A 14,875-nucleotide genomic window follows, 5' to 3' on the forward strand; every position below is an offset into this window, starting at 1 on the left:
TTTTGTGTGATAAGATTTTGTTCTTTTTTGCATGAGTAACAACCCTGGACTCTCCAGTCTAATCTTCCTTCCTCGTAATACTATTTTCTACTCTGTTTTTGTTTTTTTGTTTGGTGGTTTTTTTTGTTTGGTTTTTTTTTTTTTTTTTCTTCCTTCAGTAGGTGACTCCTCACAGGATGGCAAATCGGGCTCAGGAGAAAAGATCAAGAAACGTGTGAAAACTCCATACTCACTTAAGCGGTGGCGTCCTTCAACGTGGGTCATCTCCACCGAGCCGCTGCACTGCGAGGTCAACAATAATGGCAGTGACCGGGCAGTCCACTCCAAATCCAGCACTGCTGTTTACCTTGCAGAAGGAGGCACTGCCACCACAATGGTATCTAAGGACGCAGGAGTGAACTGCCTGTGAAATACTTTGAAAGCCGACAAATGACCTTTTTTTGCATTATTTGAAACAAACATGCAGAAGACATTTTAAAAAACTGCTTTCTCCTCCTGTCAGCAACCCCTACGAAGGACTCGCTTTAAATAGATTTCAGCTATGCAGAAAATTTTTAGCTTATGCTTCCATATTTTTTTATTTTGTTTTATTTTTTGAACGTTTTTGCACTTTTATTTAGTATCGCTAAAGTTAAGTCTGTCTGTTTTGACCACGGAATATATATATGTGTATCAAAAATGTGGTCTCAAAATATTTTTTTAAAAAAAGTAACAAAAAAAGTATTGCTGATAATCAGTTTGGACCAGTTTCTTAAGGTCACTAAGATCATAAGCAGACTATAAGACAGGTTTGACTGCAGTGGTGTCTTGTAACCATGTTTTGATTTCTGTGCACAAGCTAGTCTGTATATTTCTATGTTACAAACTGTATTCTCTTTTGAACCCCCTATTTTTCTTGTGTCATGTTGAAATGTGCAATAGTCTATAGTTCACAGTATGCTTTATTGAAAAGTGTGTTTCTAAAACTGCCACATGTTCCCCTTTTTGTATTTGTTAATTTTTCCCTGACAGTTGAGCAGTCAGCCGGTCGTGACAGTGAACTTTGCACACCGTAGCCAGCTTGAAGCAGCTGCCTGTATCACATTGTGCTCTGAGGTGACAACGCATGAATTTTCCCCAACTTGAAAGGGCTTTTAAAAAGGAACAAAAAAAGAATCTGAGCTCAGTACCTTTCCTTTGATCCTTCCAAATCAAAATGTGTTTCCTTCATAGCAGTAGATGCCTGCCTGTGAAGTTCTGAATAACAAAAGGTTGAACAAATGTAAGGAAACAATGTCAGCCATTTTTTCCATTTTATTTTGTGTACAGTTTCACCCCCTGTATTTATGTAAAACCTTATTTAGATCACTAATGATGTACATTGAAAAATACATTTTCTTCAGAAATCTTAATAACTGTCAAAAGCTCTAGTGAAGATGGGTTGCAAATGTATTTTGTTTACACAGAGGAAAAATCATGAATCTTCTTTGGCACAAAACAGTTTTGTGATCTTTCCTGATTTACCTCCTTACAGACTGTCTGGGGTAAAATCAGCCTGATTACTTATGCAGGTAGGTGCATCCTAATTGACTGTTGTTGCTGAGTTGAGTTGAAACTGTTCCTCCCTTCAGAGTTTTTAGAGCCCCTCATTCATCTTGTTAAAATTTATTGCATGCTTTTAAAATCCATGGTTATGAGCGTTTGCGGGGGAGGGTTGGGTTTTTCTTCCCTCTGCTTAGACCCTTCTTTCAGTTTGAATGCACATTGATTTTAGGTGTCAGTGAACATGAATGTAATATCTATTGAGACAAACTGCTTTTTTCACCATCTCAAGTAAACCTGACCTTTCTTTAGAATGATTGGTTTTACTGTGTACTAATTAATTTCCTTATTGGTCAGGACCTCCTTCCACCTAAGAAATATCCTTCCACCTGAGAAATATTCTTTCTGATTGAAAACATGTCAGTAAAAACTATTTAGATAAAAAAGATATAACACATGTCAGTCTTTGGTGCTGAGTAAAGTTTTATCACTGTATCTGAAAACTGGTGATGTTCAAAGAAAGAAAATCTATTCAGTCAGCCTTCCAAACTCCTGTGGCAGGATACTGGCAGCAAACAATTGCCTCCCCCAGCCTGTCTCCTTTCAGCTGACTGAAACAGATGCTCTGTGCTTTCAAGCTCATTTGTTTCCTTGCTGTTATATTATTTTTTCCCCCTGAGGTAAACTTTGCCAACCCTGTTCTTCTGTATCTGATGATACAACTAGCATAATATATGCCTTGCTACATCTGATTCTTGCTGTTTTGCAAAATCCCTTGTTTATGCTTGATTGCTAGGATTTTCTCTTGTAATGCTTCTTAATGGTTCTTAGATTCTCCTAGGTATCTCCAAGAGATAACTCTATAAATCCAGACTTTGATTAAGTGTAGTTGTAGAAATACAAGCCATGAGACACATTTTGGGCTCCCTATGTTCTTTAAGCACCAGTTCAAGTAGTACCTTTCGTCTCCGAGGCGTAATTCTGTTATCTGGCTGTATAAATACAGTTGTATCTCGCCTCTTCAAAAATACAGCCTCTGGTTTTACTTTTAATTCACTCTCAGCTTCCCATCTGCTGCAATCTCGCATCCCAGATGTTGAAAACCTGCCAGTTGCTCAGCTGGTTTTCAAGATCCAAATCAGAATTTTTGGCATTCTGTTCATAATGCTGGCTGTGGCTTTCTTCTCTTTTGGCCTTCTTTGAGTCTCCATTTGAAGTATGCTATGTTGTTTAGTGATGATCGCTGTATCATGCATATTGAACATTCTTCATTCCTTTCACAATGACTTTTTGCTTTGCCTTGCATATATCATCCATCAGCGTTTCAGAATGTGGGCTGAAAAGTGTATTTAGGACACTCTTATCTAACTTGAAACACTCTGGGGAGAGGAAAGTTATTTGCTCTGACTGCTGCTGCTTTCTGCTAAGACAGATTCGCACCAGTCTTCTAGCCTTTCTTTTCAGGCCAATCCTTTGTAAGAAATCCAACTTTTTTTATGCTCAATGCAATCCAAATCATTTAAAAACCTGATGAAAATGTTCTTCTGCAGTTTTCCTTAAACGTTCTTAAAGCAAACATAGTAGTTTCTTTCCTTTATCTATTTCTATCACTTGCTGGAAGGCCTTTGGGATTAATTATAATCAGTAGAAAGTATTGGCTTTGTAATCTACCATGGAGAAATATCATTTGTAACATGGTAGTTAAATATGTACTTTATCACAAAATGCCCTATAGATTAAATAGAGAAAAACTATTTATTTTTAAAGGTCAGTCAAAACAAACTCTGAAGTAGGTACCAAAATACTGTAATTGTGCACAGCTAGATGAGATCAGATTAGCAGTTTGGTTTTAATGCTTAATTTAGTAATGCCCTTTTTTTGCTCACAGCACATAATCTAATCTCCACAGAATACTTTCTCTGTAAATTAAATGATATTGAATTGTATCTCATACCGTGGGGAATCATCTTAACCAAACGAAATACATGTAAGAGAGAGAATTCTACAGATCAGACACATGGAGAGTTGATAAATGTACTATAATCGGGGGAGACAATGTGTTTTATTTCTCTGTGGTTGTTTTTTTGGGTTTTGGTTTTTTGTTGTTGTTTTCCTTTAAGAAAAAAGGATAATGATGAAAGTTGATAATTTTCTATCAATTTCTCATGTATATTGCAGACAAGATAAATATAGCAAAATGAAAATAGAATGATAGTGTAAATACCTATGAATTGTGCCACTGTCAAATAGGCAACAGTAGAATATTTGCTATGGTAATTTATAATGTATAATTCAAGTAAAATGTTAGAGCAAACATTTGTGATGTTTGTATATATAAGCCAAAATCCAAAATCTTACTGGTTTTAGACAATGACGTGCTAGTAAAAGCCAGAAGAGTTGCTTAGGTTAATGCATTGTATCTTTTTCTGTTTCCTATAATAGAGATATTCACCAACATAACATGGTTTTTAGAACGTGAATTCTAACCATTTGAAACAGACATGCCTCAGTCAGATTTATTTTCTTCTAAAATCCATATTTACAAGCCAGATTATCTGCAACACTTCCCCTGAATTTGCTTATAATGTTCTATAGCTTCATGTGCTAAACAATTAGTATTAAAAATGCCTTTCTTGAAACTCCAAGATGCACTTAAATTGCACAGCTAAAGGTAAAGGAATTCCTAATTTAAAAGAAAATCAATTGATATTGTCATCATTAGAATATTCTCAGAAACAAAGAACATTTCTGTTTGTGTTTTGCTTTCTTACTGCTGTTTATATGTGTCTTGTTTCCATACGGAAAATTACCTAATTTTCAAAGGCAACACAGTTGCATTTTTTTCAGTGCACTGGGGACAAAAACCAATGCAAGATGGATGCTGGCAGGTTTCAGGAAACAAACAACAAAATACCCCACCTTATAAATATGTTTAGAAAGTACGTATCTTCCCACCTGTCAGCTTTCTCTCAAAGAAATCTTTAATCCTACCTGCCTCAGAAAGGAGAATAAGGAAGTTCTGTATTTGTATCAAATAGATTATTGGGCCAACTTTAATAATAATGAATTTTTACTTTAAAAATATCTGTGTATACATTGTATATGCCATAGTTTCAGTGTTCAGTGCATTTTGCTCTAATGATATTCCTTTTTAAAATGTTATTAAAAACTAGTCCACTAATATAATATTACTATGTCTATGTTCAGATTATAATTTTCTTTCATGAAAAATATTCAAAAGATCATAACCATTCTGCAACTGAAACATCATTATGGAAAGTTCCAGCCTAATTAGGGAGATTTTTAAAATTCACATATTTAGTCAATACAGGAGAAATTAATTATGCTGTAATTTTTACTTGTATAAAAATGATGGCAGTTCCCATTGCTGAAACAGGCTGTTTTTAAGTCATAAAAATAATAATTGCTGAGCACAGTAGCATATACATGACGTGATGTCTAATTGGAAAATTTGGAGCAGCTTATCAAATAAAATTGAAATGGGATTGATTAGTCTATGAAAGTTGGATTATAGACTGGACAACTTAGTATTTTGCATAAATTTGGATTATTTGAGTTTTTCTGTCTGGTCTCCCACTATCCATTTTAACAGGCAAATATATTAACCTCCCTTTTTTAATGTGCTTATTATTTTTTGTTCAACTTTAAGCCTTTCTTCAGTGAAAAAGCTATACATATTGCAGTGAAGCCAAATATATATTTTTTTATGTAAACTCTGTATGTATTTAGATGCATATGTGTGTTGTGCGTAAATTCCAGGATTAAATTCTGTGAGTTACAGCATCAGATGGTAGCACTGGTAGCAAGTATAATGTTCGTTTTCATATGCCATTTTTAAGTTGTCTTTAGTGCATCACAGTAAAATTGGGATCAGACTGCGACATATAGTCCAGTAGTGCAAGATCTCCCATGACAGACTTGTCACTGATTGTTTAGGTGGAATGGATTTATGAGAGAGAAAGCTGGGAATGCACGTGACAAACTTTATCTGAAGCTGAGTAATTTAAGGTACCTCTCTTACAGGTCAAAAAATAACCCAAAATACTTAATACGTGATAATTTTTACAAAACTTTTAATGTCATAGCTATAGTTACATATGTGGTTGCCATTTAAACATAGTATTTTAGTCCATTAAATCCAATTATATTTTAGGCTTCTATATTGTCATATAAAACTGTAGCTGTAGAAATACATCCCTTTTTTGATCCCACCCACCCCCACCCCCACCCCAGTAGGTTCGGTTTTGATGTGAAACAGTAACAAATCAGATTTCTCATTTTGAGATCTCTTCTGTACTGACTAAAATTGGTAGCAGAAATCCCACTTCTGCAGATAACAGAATAGGCACTCCTGCGAATCAAAATGGGAGTTGTTTGGCCCGAGTGTCTCTGAGGAAATCAACATCTAATCGGCTAGCGCTTGAGCTGGATGCTGTTGAAATCAAAGAGGAGCCTGCCATTGGTTACGAGCAAAGGAGGGTTGGGGTCTGCTGGCAGTGGTTTTAAAAATTTCTTGGGAGGATTAGCCCTGGGAAAGCTAGGGTGGAATGTGGGACCGCATGGGCAAACCCTGGCTACTGACTGACGTCTGGAGGGGTCTTAGCTGATGCCTCGGTTCAGGCTGTCAGGCTAGGTCAGTACCAGTGCAGCTGTGTTATGGTCAAGAAGTGGAACTGCACCAGTGGGAGTGGAAGGTTTCAGGATAAACCCTCATTTACACCAAAGCCCTTTAATGTTGATCTGGGCTTCATGCAGGTCTGATGTAGTGGCAGCTGTGGTGCGTTACTAATATGAATTACTTTTTATGCCCATTTCTATTTATTTCACTGTGGTTTAATCTACATCTGTGCATAATAACCAGGAACTAGTTGAAGTTACATTAATTTATAACGTAATTGTCAGATACTTTAAAAAGCCTGTTGATCAGCAATTGTGTAAATTTGCAAGTCACTCAGTTAACTTCAGTGCCTAGGTAACTTCAGTGCCTAGACGCAGTAACTGTCACAGTAAGGAAGGATTTCTTCAAAGTTCTTGCAGGCTTCTGCAGGTACATTACAGGAGCATACATCCATCAGGGGCATAGCATCTTGCCTGGTAACTATTTTAAAGCAGAAATAATTAACCTTTACAACTTCCTAGTTTCAAGGTATCCCAAAATTCAATTTTTGTAGCCCATTCACTTGTTTTTAAGACAGAGCAAAAATGTGTGAGGTTTATTTCTAGAGCACTTGATTCACTTTTTTTGTGCTTCAGAACTGTATCGTGAAGTATCACACTTCAATCTTGTTTATTCAAAAGGAAAGAAAATAGTTAATGTTTCTGTAGTTTGTAAAAAGTCACAAGAACGCAGAAACAGGCAAGTCCAAGTTATAGCTGACTTTCATTTGTCACTTTTGAATTTCCTGATTTGTGACTCTCTCTCTTTCACACTGTTGAAATGTATTTAAAAAGGTTTGTATGTAATGTTTCTTGTCTGCTTTTTGTCTCTAGAGGAAAGTGTGCTCTATTCACATTTATATAAGCTAGAATCATATTTTACAGTTGCTGTTGATTATTTCCCCCCCAAATGCAGTATAAGAAGAAAAAGAACATGGCAAAGCCTGATTTCTAGGGTTTGGTCTTCTGTAGAAGCTGAAATAAGGAGATGTGAAACTGCCATTTTCCTTATGAAAGACTGTAAAGTGAGCATTACTTTCTCAGCGAGCTTTTCTGGGGAAGAGGGGGAGAAACCCTAGAATATGGAGTCTCATCAGAACCCTTTTGTTAACGGGTATTTTTTGTTTTCCTCTCAAATGACTGAGGAAATATCATGTATGAATTTATAAATAATTGCTTTCAGTTATTTCTTTTGTATAAGCTGCCCAATACCCTTGCTATGCTGTATAAGTTGTGTTTCATGGAACAGTGTGAGTATGAAATAAAAAGCTAATTTTTGTTTTTTAATCATCTGTGGATGCCACTATGAAAGCTGACATTGTTAAAGCCACTACAGAGTTTTCTATGAATACTTGTAAGAATTGCTTTGTTATATATAAACCTAAATAAAGAGATTGTATTGATACAGAGACATTGGATAAGAACATTTAAAAGGCTATTCTTTAGGTCTAAAAGAAAGGCTTGCTGTAAAATGGTGCATTATTCCATTTATTAAAGATCATATTAATGACAAAAAGCATGGTCTTTTGTGGGTTTTCACGGTATTATTGGCTATGAGTAATATGACGTGCTCCCAGGAATGAGAGGAAAACCGCTGTTGCAGCTGTGTGTTGTTGGCTGAAGGCTAAGGAACTACGTCATTACTGCGGGCTGAATAGGACTTTCAGACACCTTAGGCACGTGACAGATTGCGCGCTGCACTGTTATCAGATAATACTGTGAAATCATTAGGGCTTGCCATTGCTACGTTAATGCAGTGCCTCTGCTTGCTTTTTTGCCCATTTTCACCAGTCAGCCAGTTAAGATGCCTGTATTGGCCACTAAATATAGTTTTGTAGGTGTTTCAAAGCAGTAGGCCTTACACGGCCTCTTGTCACACCTTGTCTGTCTTAAGTGTTTAAATGCAGAAAAACAAAAGGAAAAAAAAAATCAAACAGAAAAAAGAAAACAGAAGTGTTAAACTAAATACTTTTCTCCTTCACTTTTGGTGGGGCTGCACTTGGGTAGAGTGCAGGATTGATGGCAACCAGGCACGTGGGAGGAACACAGCAAGCATCAGCCTTTGCAGGTGGGACAAGAGTTAAACGAGCAACCCGCTGTCCTTCCCACACAGACTACTGCACTCTTCCCCCTCCCCATGAGGAGACGATCTCATGGCATTCTTACAAGCAGGAGTGTCCCCAGCCCAGAGCTGCTGTCTTGTCCACCAGAACTAGAAGAGATGGATTAAGTCAGTAGAAGGACCCTGCAGATTTCCCCTGCTGGCTGGCCTGACCCAGGAGTTTGCCTGCTGTGGCTCCTGGAGGTAAGGTGCTGGGAAGAGACAGGTCTTTTCTCCACTGCACTCTCCTTTGGTTTGCTTCCTGGTGTTTTTCAACTCCTGAGGCAAGACCTTCCTTTTGAAGGAGTTGTCTTTGCAATGAAGAGCTCTTCCTCTAGTTTTCCTTCTTCCAGTCATGCTTGTGGGGAACTTCGAGCAGAGCCGTTAACTGGAATCACCACCATACAAATGGTAGGTACACTGTACCCGTACACAGGGGATGCTGTGCATTTGATCTCTTTTCATCTTTCTCATCTCCTGTGTGACCACTGGTAAGTGTGAGAGAGTCAGCGCTCCATGGCCTGATTGCCGCTAAGGCAGGCAGCAGGATGCTGAGGCTTTAGGACATGGATGCTTGTTCACCCACCACCTCCACAAGGAAGAGAAGACGGGTTATAGTTGTGGGTGACTCCCTTCTGAGGGGAACCGAGGGTCCGATATGCCGGACGGACCCTCCTCTTAGGGAAGCCTGCGGCCTCCCTGGGGCCCGGGTGAAGGGTATCACGAGGGTACTCCCTAGCCTGGTACGGCCCTCGGACTATTACCCCCTACTGCTCTTCCATGTGGGGGGCGATGAGGCTGCAACACGAAGTCCTAGGGCGATCAAAAGAGACTTCAGGGCCTTGGGACGGCTAGTAAGGGACTCTGGAGCACAGGTTATTTTCTCCTCTCTCCTTCCAGTTGTGGGCAGTGACACAAGAAGGAACAGAGACACCCAATCTATCAACTCATGGCTCCGTGGCTGGTGTCATCGCCACAGATTTGGGTTTTTTGATAACAGGATGGCCTACACAGCACCAGGTTTGCTGGCGTCTGATGCGATTCATCTTTCTTAAAAGGGAAAGAGAATCTTTGCTCAGGAACTTGCGGGGCTCATCGACAGAGCTTTAAACTAGACTCAAAGGAGGAGGGGGATAATATCAGGCTTGCCCGAGGGAAGCTGAGGGACGACGTGCCACGATTAGAGGGAGCGGGTGCCAGCGAGGGCACTCAGCCTGTGTCTCTGAGATGTGCAGGGTGCACTGGGGCACAGCCAAAGTCGAACAGAGTTGAGCTAGGGGATACTGAGGCAACAGGAGCCATGAGGGAAATGCCACTGAAACGCCTCAAAGCACACAAGGGGTGTTCTTCTATGAAGGAGACACGGACGACAGCCCAGCTGAAGTGCCTCTACACCAATGCACGCAGCATGGGCAACAAGCAGGAGGAGTTGGAAGCCATTGTACATCAGGAAAACTATGATGTGGTTGCCATCACGGAAACATGGTGGGATGACTCACACAACTGGAGTGCGGCGATGGATGGCTATAAACTCTTCAGGAGGGATAGGCGAGGCAGGAGAGGTGGTGGGGTAGCCCTATATGTCAGGGAGTGTCTGGATAGTTTACAGCTTGATGATGATGATAGGGTGGAGTGTCTTCTATGGGTAAGAATCAGGGGGAAGGCCAACAAAGCAGATATTGTGGTGGGAGTCTGCTACAGACCACCCAACCAGGATGAGGAGACTGACGAACTATTTATAAGCAGCTGGGAGAAGCCTCACAATCGCTAGCCCTTGTTCTTGTGGGGGACTTCAACCTGCTGGATGTCTGCTGGAAATACAATACAGCACAGAGGAAACAGTCTAGGAGGTTCCTGGAGCGTGTGGCAGATAACTGCCTGACACAGCTGGTGAGGGAGCCAACGAGGGAAGGTGCCCCGCTGGACCTCTTGTTCACTAACAGAGAAGGACTTGTGAGCCATGTGATGGTTGGAGGCTGTCTTGGGCAGAGTGATCACGAAATGATAGAGTTTTTGATTCTTGGAGAAGTGGCGAGGGGGGGCAGCAGAACTGCCACCTTAGACTTCCGGAGGGCAGACTTCGGCCTGTTTAGGAGACTGGTCGACAGAGTCCCCTGGGAGGCAGCCCTAATGGGCAAAGGAGTCCAGGAAGGCTGGACATTCTGTAAGGAGGAAGTCCTAAAGGCACAAGAGCAGGCTGTCCCCAGGTGCTGAAAGACGAGCCAGCGGGGAAGAAGACCGGCCTGGCTGACTAGAGAGCTCTGGCTTGAACTCAGGAAAAAGAGGAGAGTCTGTGACCTCTGGAAGAAGGGGCGGGCAACTCAGGAGGACTACAAAGGTGTAGCCAGGCTGTGCAGGGAGAAAATTAGAAGGGCCAAAACTGAGCTAGAGCTCAATCTGGCTGCTGCTGTAAAACACAACAAAAAACACTTCTTCAAATACATTAGCAGCAAAAGGAGAGCTAAGGAGAATCTCCAGCCTCTAGTAGATGGGGGAGGGAACACAGTGACCAAGGATGAGGAAAAGGCTGAAGTACTTAATGCCTTCTTTGCCTCAGTCTTTAATAGCAGGGCCAATTGTTCTCTGGGTACCCAGCCCCTGGAGTTGGAAGATAGGGACAGGGACCAGAATGGAGCCCCCATAATCCAGGGAGAAATGGTGAGTGACCTGTCACACCACTTAGACACTCACAAGTGTATGGGGCCTGATGAGATCCACCCGAGAGTACTGAAGGAACTGGCAGATGTGCTCACCAAGCCCCTTTCCATCATCTACCAGCAGTCCTGGCTAACTGGGGAGGTCCCTGCTGACTGGAGATTAGCAAATGTGACACCCATCTACAAGAAGGGCTGGAAGGAGGACCCGGGGAACTACAGGCCTGTCAGCCTGACCTCGGTGCCGGGGAAGCTGATGGAGCAGATCATCCTGAGTGCCATCACACGGCATGTAGAGAATAACCAAGGGATCAAGCCCAGCCAGCATGGATTCAGGAAAGGAAGGTCCTGCTTGACCAACCTGATCTCCTTCTATGACAAGGTGACCCGCCTAGTGGATGAGGGAAAGGCTGTGGATGTTGTCTATCTAGACTTCAGTAAAGCCTTGACACGGTTTCCCACAGCATTCTCCTGGAGAAACTGGCTGCTCATGGCTTGGACGGGTGTACTCTTCGCTGGGTAAAGAACTGGCTGGATGGCCGGGCCCAAAGAGTGGTGGTGAATGGAGTTTACTCCAGTTGGTGGCCGGTCACAAGCGGTGTTCCCCAGGGCTCTGTGTTGGGGCCAGTTCTGTTTAATATCTTTATCAATGATCTGGATGAAGGGATCGAGTGCACCCTCAGTAAGTTTGCAGATGACGCCAAGTTGTGCAGGAGTGTTGATCTGCTTGAGGGTAGGAAGGCTCTGCAGAGGGACCTGGACAGGCTGGATCGATGGGCCGAGGTCAACTGTATGAGGTTTAACAAGGCCAAGTGCAAGGTCCTGCACTTGGGCCACAGCAACCCCATGCGACGCTACAGGCTTGGGGAAGAGTGGCTGGAAAGCTGCCCAGCAGAGAAGGACCTGGGGGTGTTGGTTGACAGCTGCCTGAATATGAGCCAGCGGTGTGCCCAGGTGGCCAAGAAAGCCAATGGCATCCTGGCTTGTATCAGAAATAGTGTGGCCAGCAGGACTAGGGAAGTGATCGTGCCCCTGTACTCGGCACTGGTGAGGCCGCACCTCGAATACTGTGTTCAGTTTTGGGCCCCTCACTACAAGAGAGACATTGAGGTGCTGGAGCGTGTCCAGAGAAGGGCAACGAAGCTGGTGAAGGGTCTGGAGCACAAGTCTTATGAGGAGCGGCTGAGGGAGCTGGGGTTGTTTAGCCTGGAGAAAAGGAGGCTGAGGGGAGACCTTATCGCTCTCTACAACTGCCTGAAAGGAGGTTGTAGAGATGTGGGTATTGGTCTCTTCTCCCAGGTAACAAGTGACAGGACAAGAGGAAATGGCCTCAAGTTGCACAGGGGAGGTTTAGACTGGATATTAGGAAATTTTACTTCACTGAAAGGGTTATCAAGCAGTGGAACAGGCTGCCCAGGGAAGTGGTTGAGTCACCATCCCTCGAGGTATTTAAAAAGACGTTTGGATGAGGTGCTTAGGGACATGGTGTAGTGGTGGTCTTGGTAGTGTTAACAGTTGGACTCGATGATCTTAAAGGTCTTTTCCAACCTATACGATTCTGTGATTCTGTGATTCATGTGGAGAACAGAGGGAAATTAATTCAAAATGGTCCCGAGAACTGAGTATCACCCCCACTAAGTCACCTTCCCTTCCTGACCAGAAGGAAAATATTAAATCTTCCCTTTAAGAAAGAAACAAGCCCCGTCTTCCTTTCCCTTTCCAGCCATCCAAACACTAGGTGAGCTCTGAGGCAGCCATTCTGCCTATGCGCGTGGAGGGAACTCAGTTTTTGTCTCCTCAGTTCTCTTTCTGGAGCACAAACTGAGCCATGCCGGCTGGGGCCATGCTACCACCGCACTGCAAGCTCACTTGGGCAATGGTCACCACAGCTTTGAGGCAAAGTCTTACACAGAGTGCAACTAAACTCAACTTAATGCCATGTCACCAGAGTGGTGAACTCTTCTTTTCTTCAGTTCCACTCCCAGTGTTCCTGGGTTTGCCTTGGCCTTGGGAGGGGGTTCCACATTAGCACCAACTCTGTAGCATGAGCATCCTAGACCCTACAGTGCTGCAACACACATCTTGCGCCTTAAAGCACCAAGCACTGTACTGCGGGGCCTCACTGGTTCCAGCACTTTCTGTTATACACAGATTGGTGGGACCCATCCTGCACCTCAGTTGCTTCGTTGTTTGTATCTCTCCTCCTTACTTAATTCTTGATAATTTACTTTTCTCTATCCACAGTGATGATTTTTGCAAGCAAGCAAGCAAGTGGTGCAAGTCTTATACCTCTGTGGCCAAAGAACTACCTCCAAAATGCAAAGAAAGAAGGGAGACGGAACGAGGAGCTTCATTTCTTGCTGTCATGAATAAAGAGGAAGCAACAAACCGAGGCAAGTAGTGTATAGGTTGAGCACCTGCCTGTATGGCAAATCACCTCGGCCCCACAAACGAGCCCAGAAACCCGTGGCTACAGGGAGGGACCCTCACAAGCCTTGCTTCCCCTGCGAGCAGGTGGCAGACTCCGTGTTCCAGGCTGGATCTGCAGCTACTTTGCGGGTTTCTGCCTCAGAAAAGGACTAGGAGGTTAGGACAGTTATTGACAAGGAGAAGGTCCCTCCCTGAAAGGGAGCACCGTGCTTACGTGCAGTGGCTTGCTGTTGGCTCAAGATGGCTGAGCAACACCAGCTCACAGGAAAGAGAGGCTGGCTAGCCAGGCCTTATTACCTATGTGTGGGGCTTTAAGGACAGGCCTACAAAGCTCTTTGTATCCAGAGATCTCAATGAGATGGGTGGGAGCCTGAGACCTCTGAAGTCCTCCCAGGAACAGCGCCAAGGAAGTCAGATTTCCCATAAGGTTGTAGCCAGGGAGAGTCAGTGGGGGCCAGGGATGCCCGGAGCGCTGGGAACCCCATGAAGCTCTCATTTCTCTGGGGCACAACAGCCTGTTCCCTGCTGCCCTGCCCTGCCCTGCCCTGCCCTGCCCTGCATGGCAGCCCTGCCTCTGGAGGAGGGGAGAGAAGCTGGTGGCAGCGCTGCAGCGAGTCGGGGAGGATGCTGACCTGATCAACACAGAAATAACAGGAGCTCCCGCGTGCCCGTTCCGCCTTCACTAGTGCCCTGGACGGAGGGGCTGCTGCTGCCAAGGAAGGCTGGGAGCACGTGTGGGGGGCAGCCGTGACAAAAGAAGTAGACAGCCCCCCCCAGCAAGGATCACTCCTCGCCGGCAGCGAGAGCAGCCAAGTCCTGCCCTACCCCGGCAGGTGTGGCTGAGTCTTATCCTCAGGGCGTCTGAGGAGCCTTGACTCAGCTCTGCAATAACAAAGTGTTACTGGTGAATTCTACTGATATATTTTTTACTGGGTGTGTGAGCTACTCAGGCTTAAGAAACAGTCTCCTCATAGATTTCCCTGCGTGACCTCATATACTTACCTCAGCCAGCTCACTCCTGCAGAAATAACAACCACTTTTATTCGGCTTTTGCTTTGCTAATGGGGAATGAAAGTGAAACAACAATAATTATATTCCCCTTTGTTCCAGAGCAGTGATGCAGCTGCAGAACGTACTTTGTGGAACGCAGCCATGTCAGTCTTCCATTTGTTTCCATTCAGGGTTTTTTTCCCCATCTACTTCTTGCTAATTCTGATGTTATGGAAATTCTCCACGTGCAGGAGATTATAGACATCTGCTCACTGCCATGACCCAGAGCACGTTCTGTTGGATAAGAAGGTTAATTCTCCACAGGCAGGAAAACTCGACTATACCAAAATGTTTGTATCTGTATAAATTCAGCTTTTCACGTTAGCCTGAAAGGTTGTCGTTCTCCATCCAACGAGGAGTTGAAATGGTTTGATTCCTAGAATTTAAATGGCACACTCAGGTCTTCTGCTTTTATGTCAGGGGCTCTTCCTCTCTTCAGCTC

General features: G+C 43.3%; 1 protein-coding gene across 2 annotated transcripts in view; it reads left to right on the top strand.

Moving 5' to 3' along the window:
* Positions 1-5,767, top strand: part of BMPR2 (bone morphogenetic protein receptor type 2) — a 111,360-nt gene extending 105,593 nt beyond the window's left edge. The window contains exon 13 of one of the 2 annotated variants that reach the window (XM_075512431.1): positions 159-5,767. In XM_075512431.1, coding sequence (XP_075368546.1) covers positions 159-409 — 251 coding nt within the window. In that variant the 3' untranslated portion in view covers positions 410-5,767. The remainder of the gene's footprint in view (positions 1-158) is intronic. The other variant, XM_075512432.1, reaches the window with a different exon arrangement.
* The last annotated feature ends 9,108 nt before the right edge of the window (positions 5,768-14,875 follow it).

This window comes from Mycteria americana, chromosome 9 (genome assembly GCF_035582795.1).
Source record: "Mycteria americana isolate JAX WOST 10 ecotype Jacksonville Zoo and Gardens chromosome 9, USCA_MyAme_1.0, whole genome shotgun sequence".
Taxonomy (NCBI): domain Eukaryota; kingdom Metazoa; phylum Chordata; class Aves; order Ciconiiformes; family Ciconiidae; genus Mycteria; species Mycteria americana.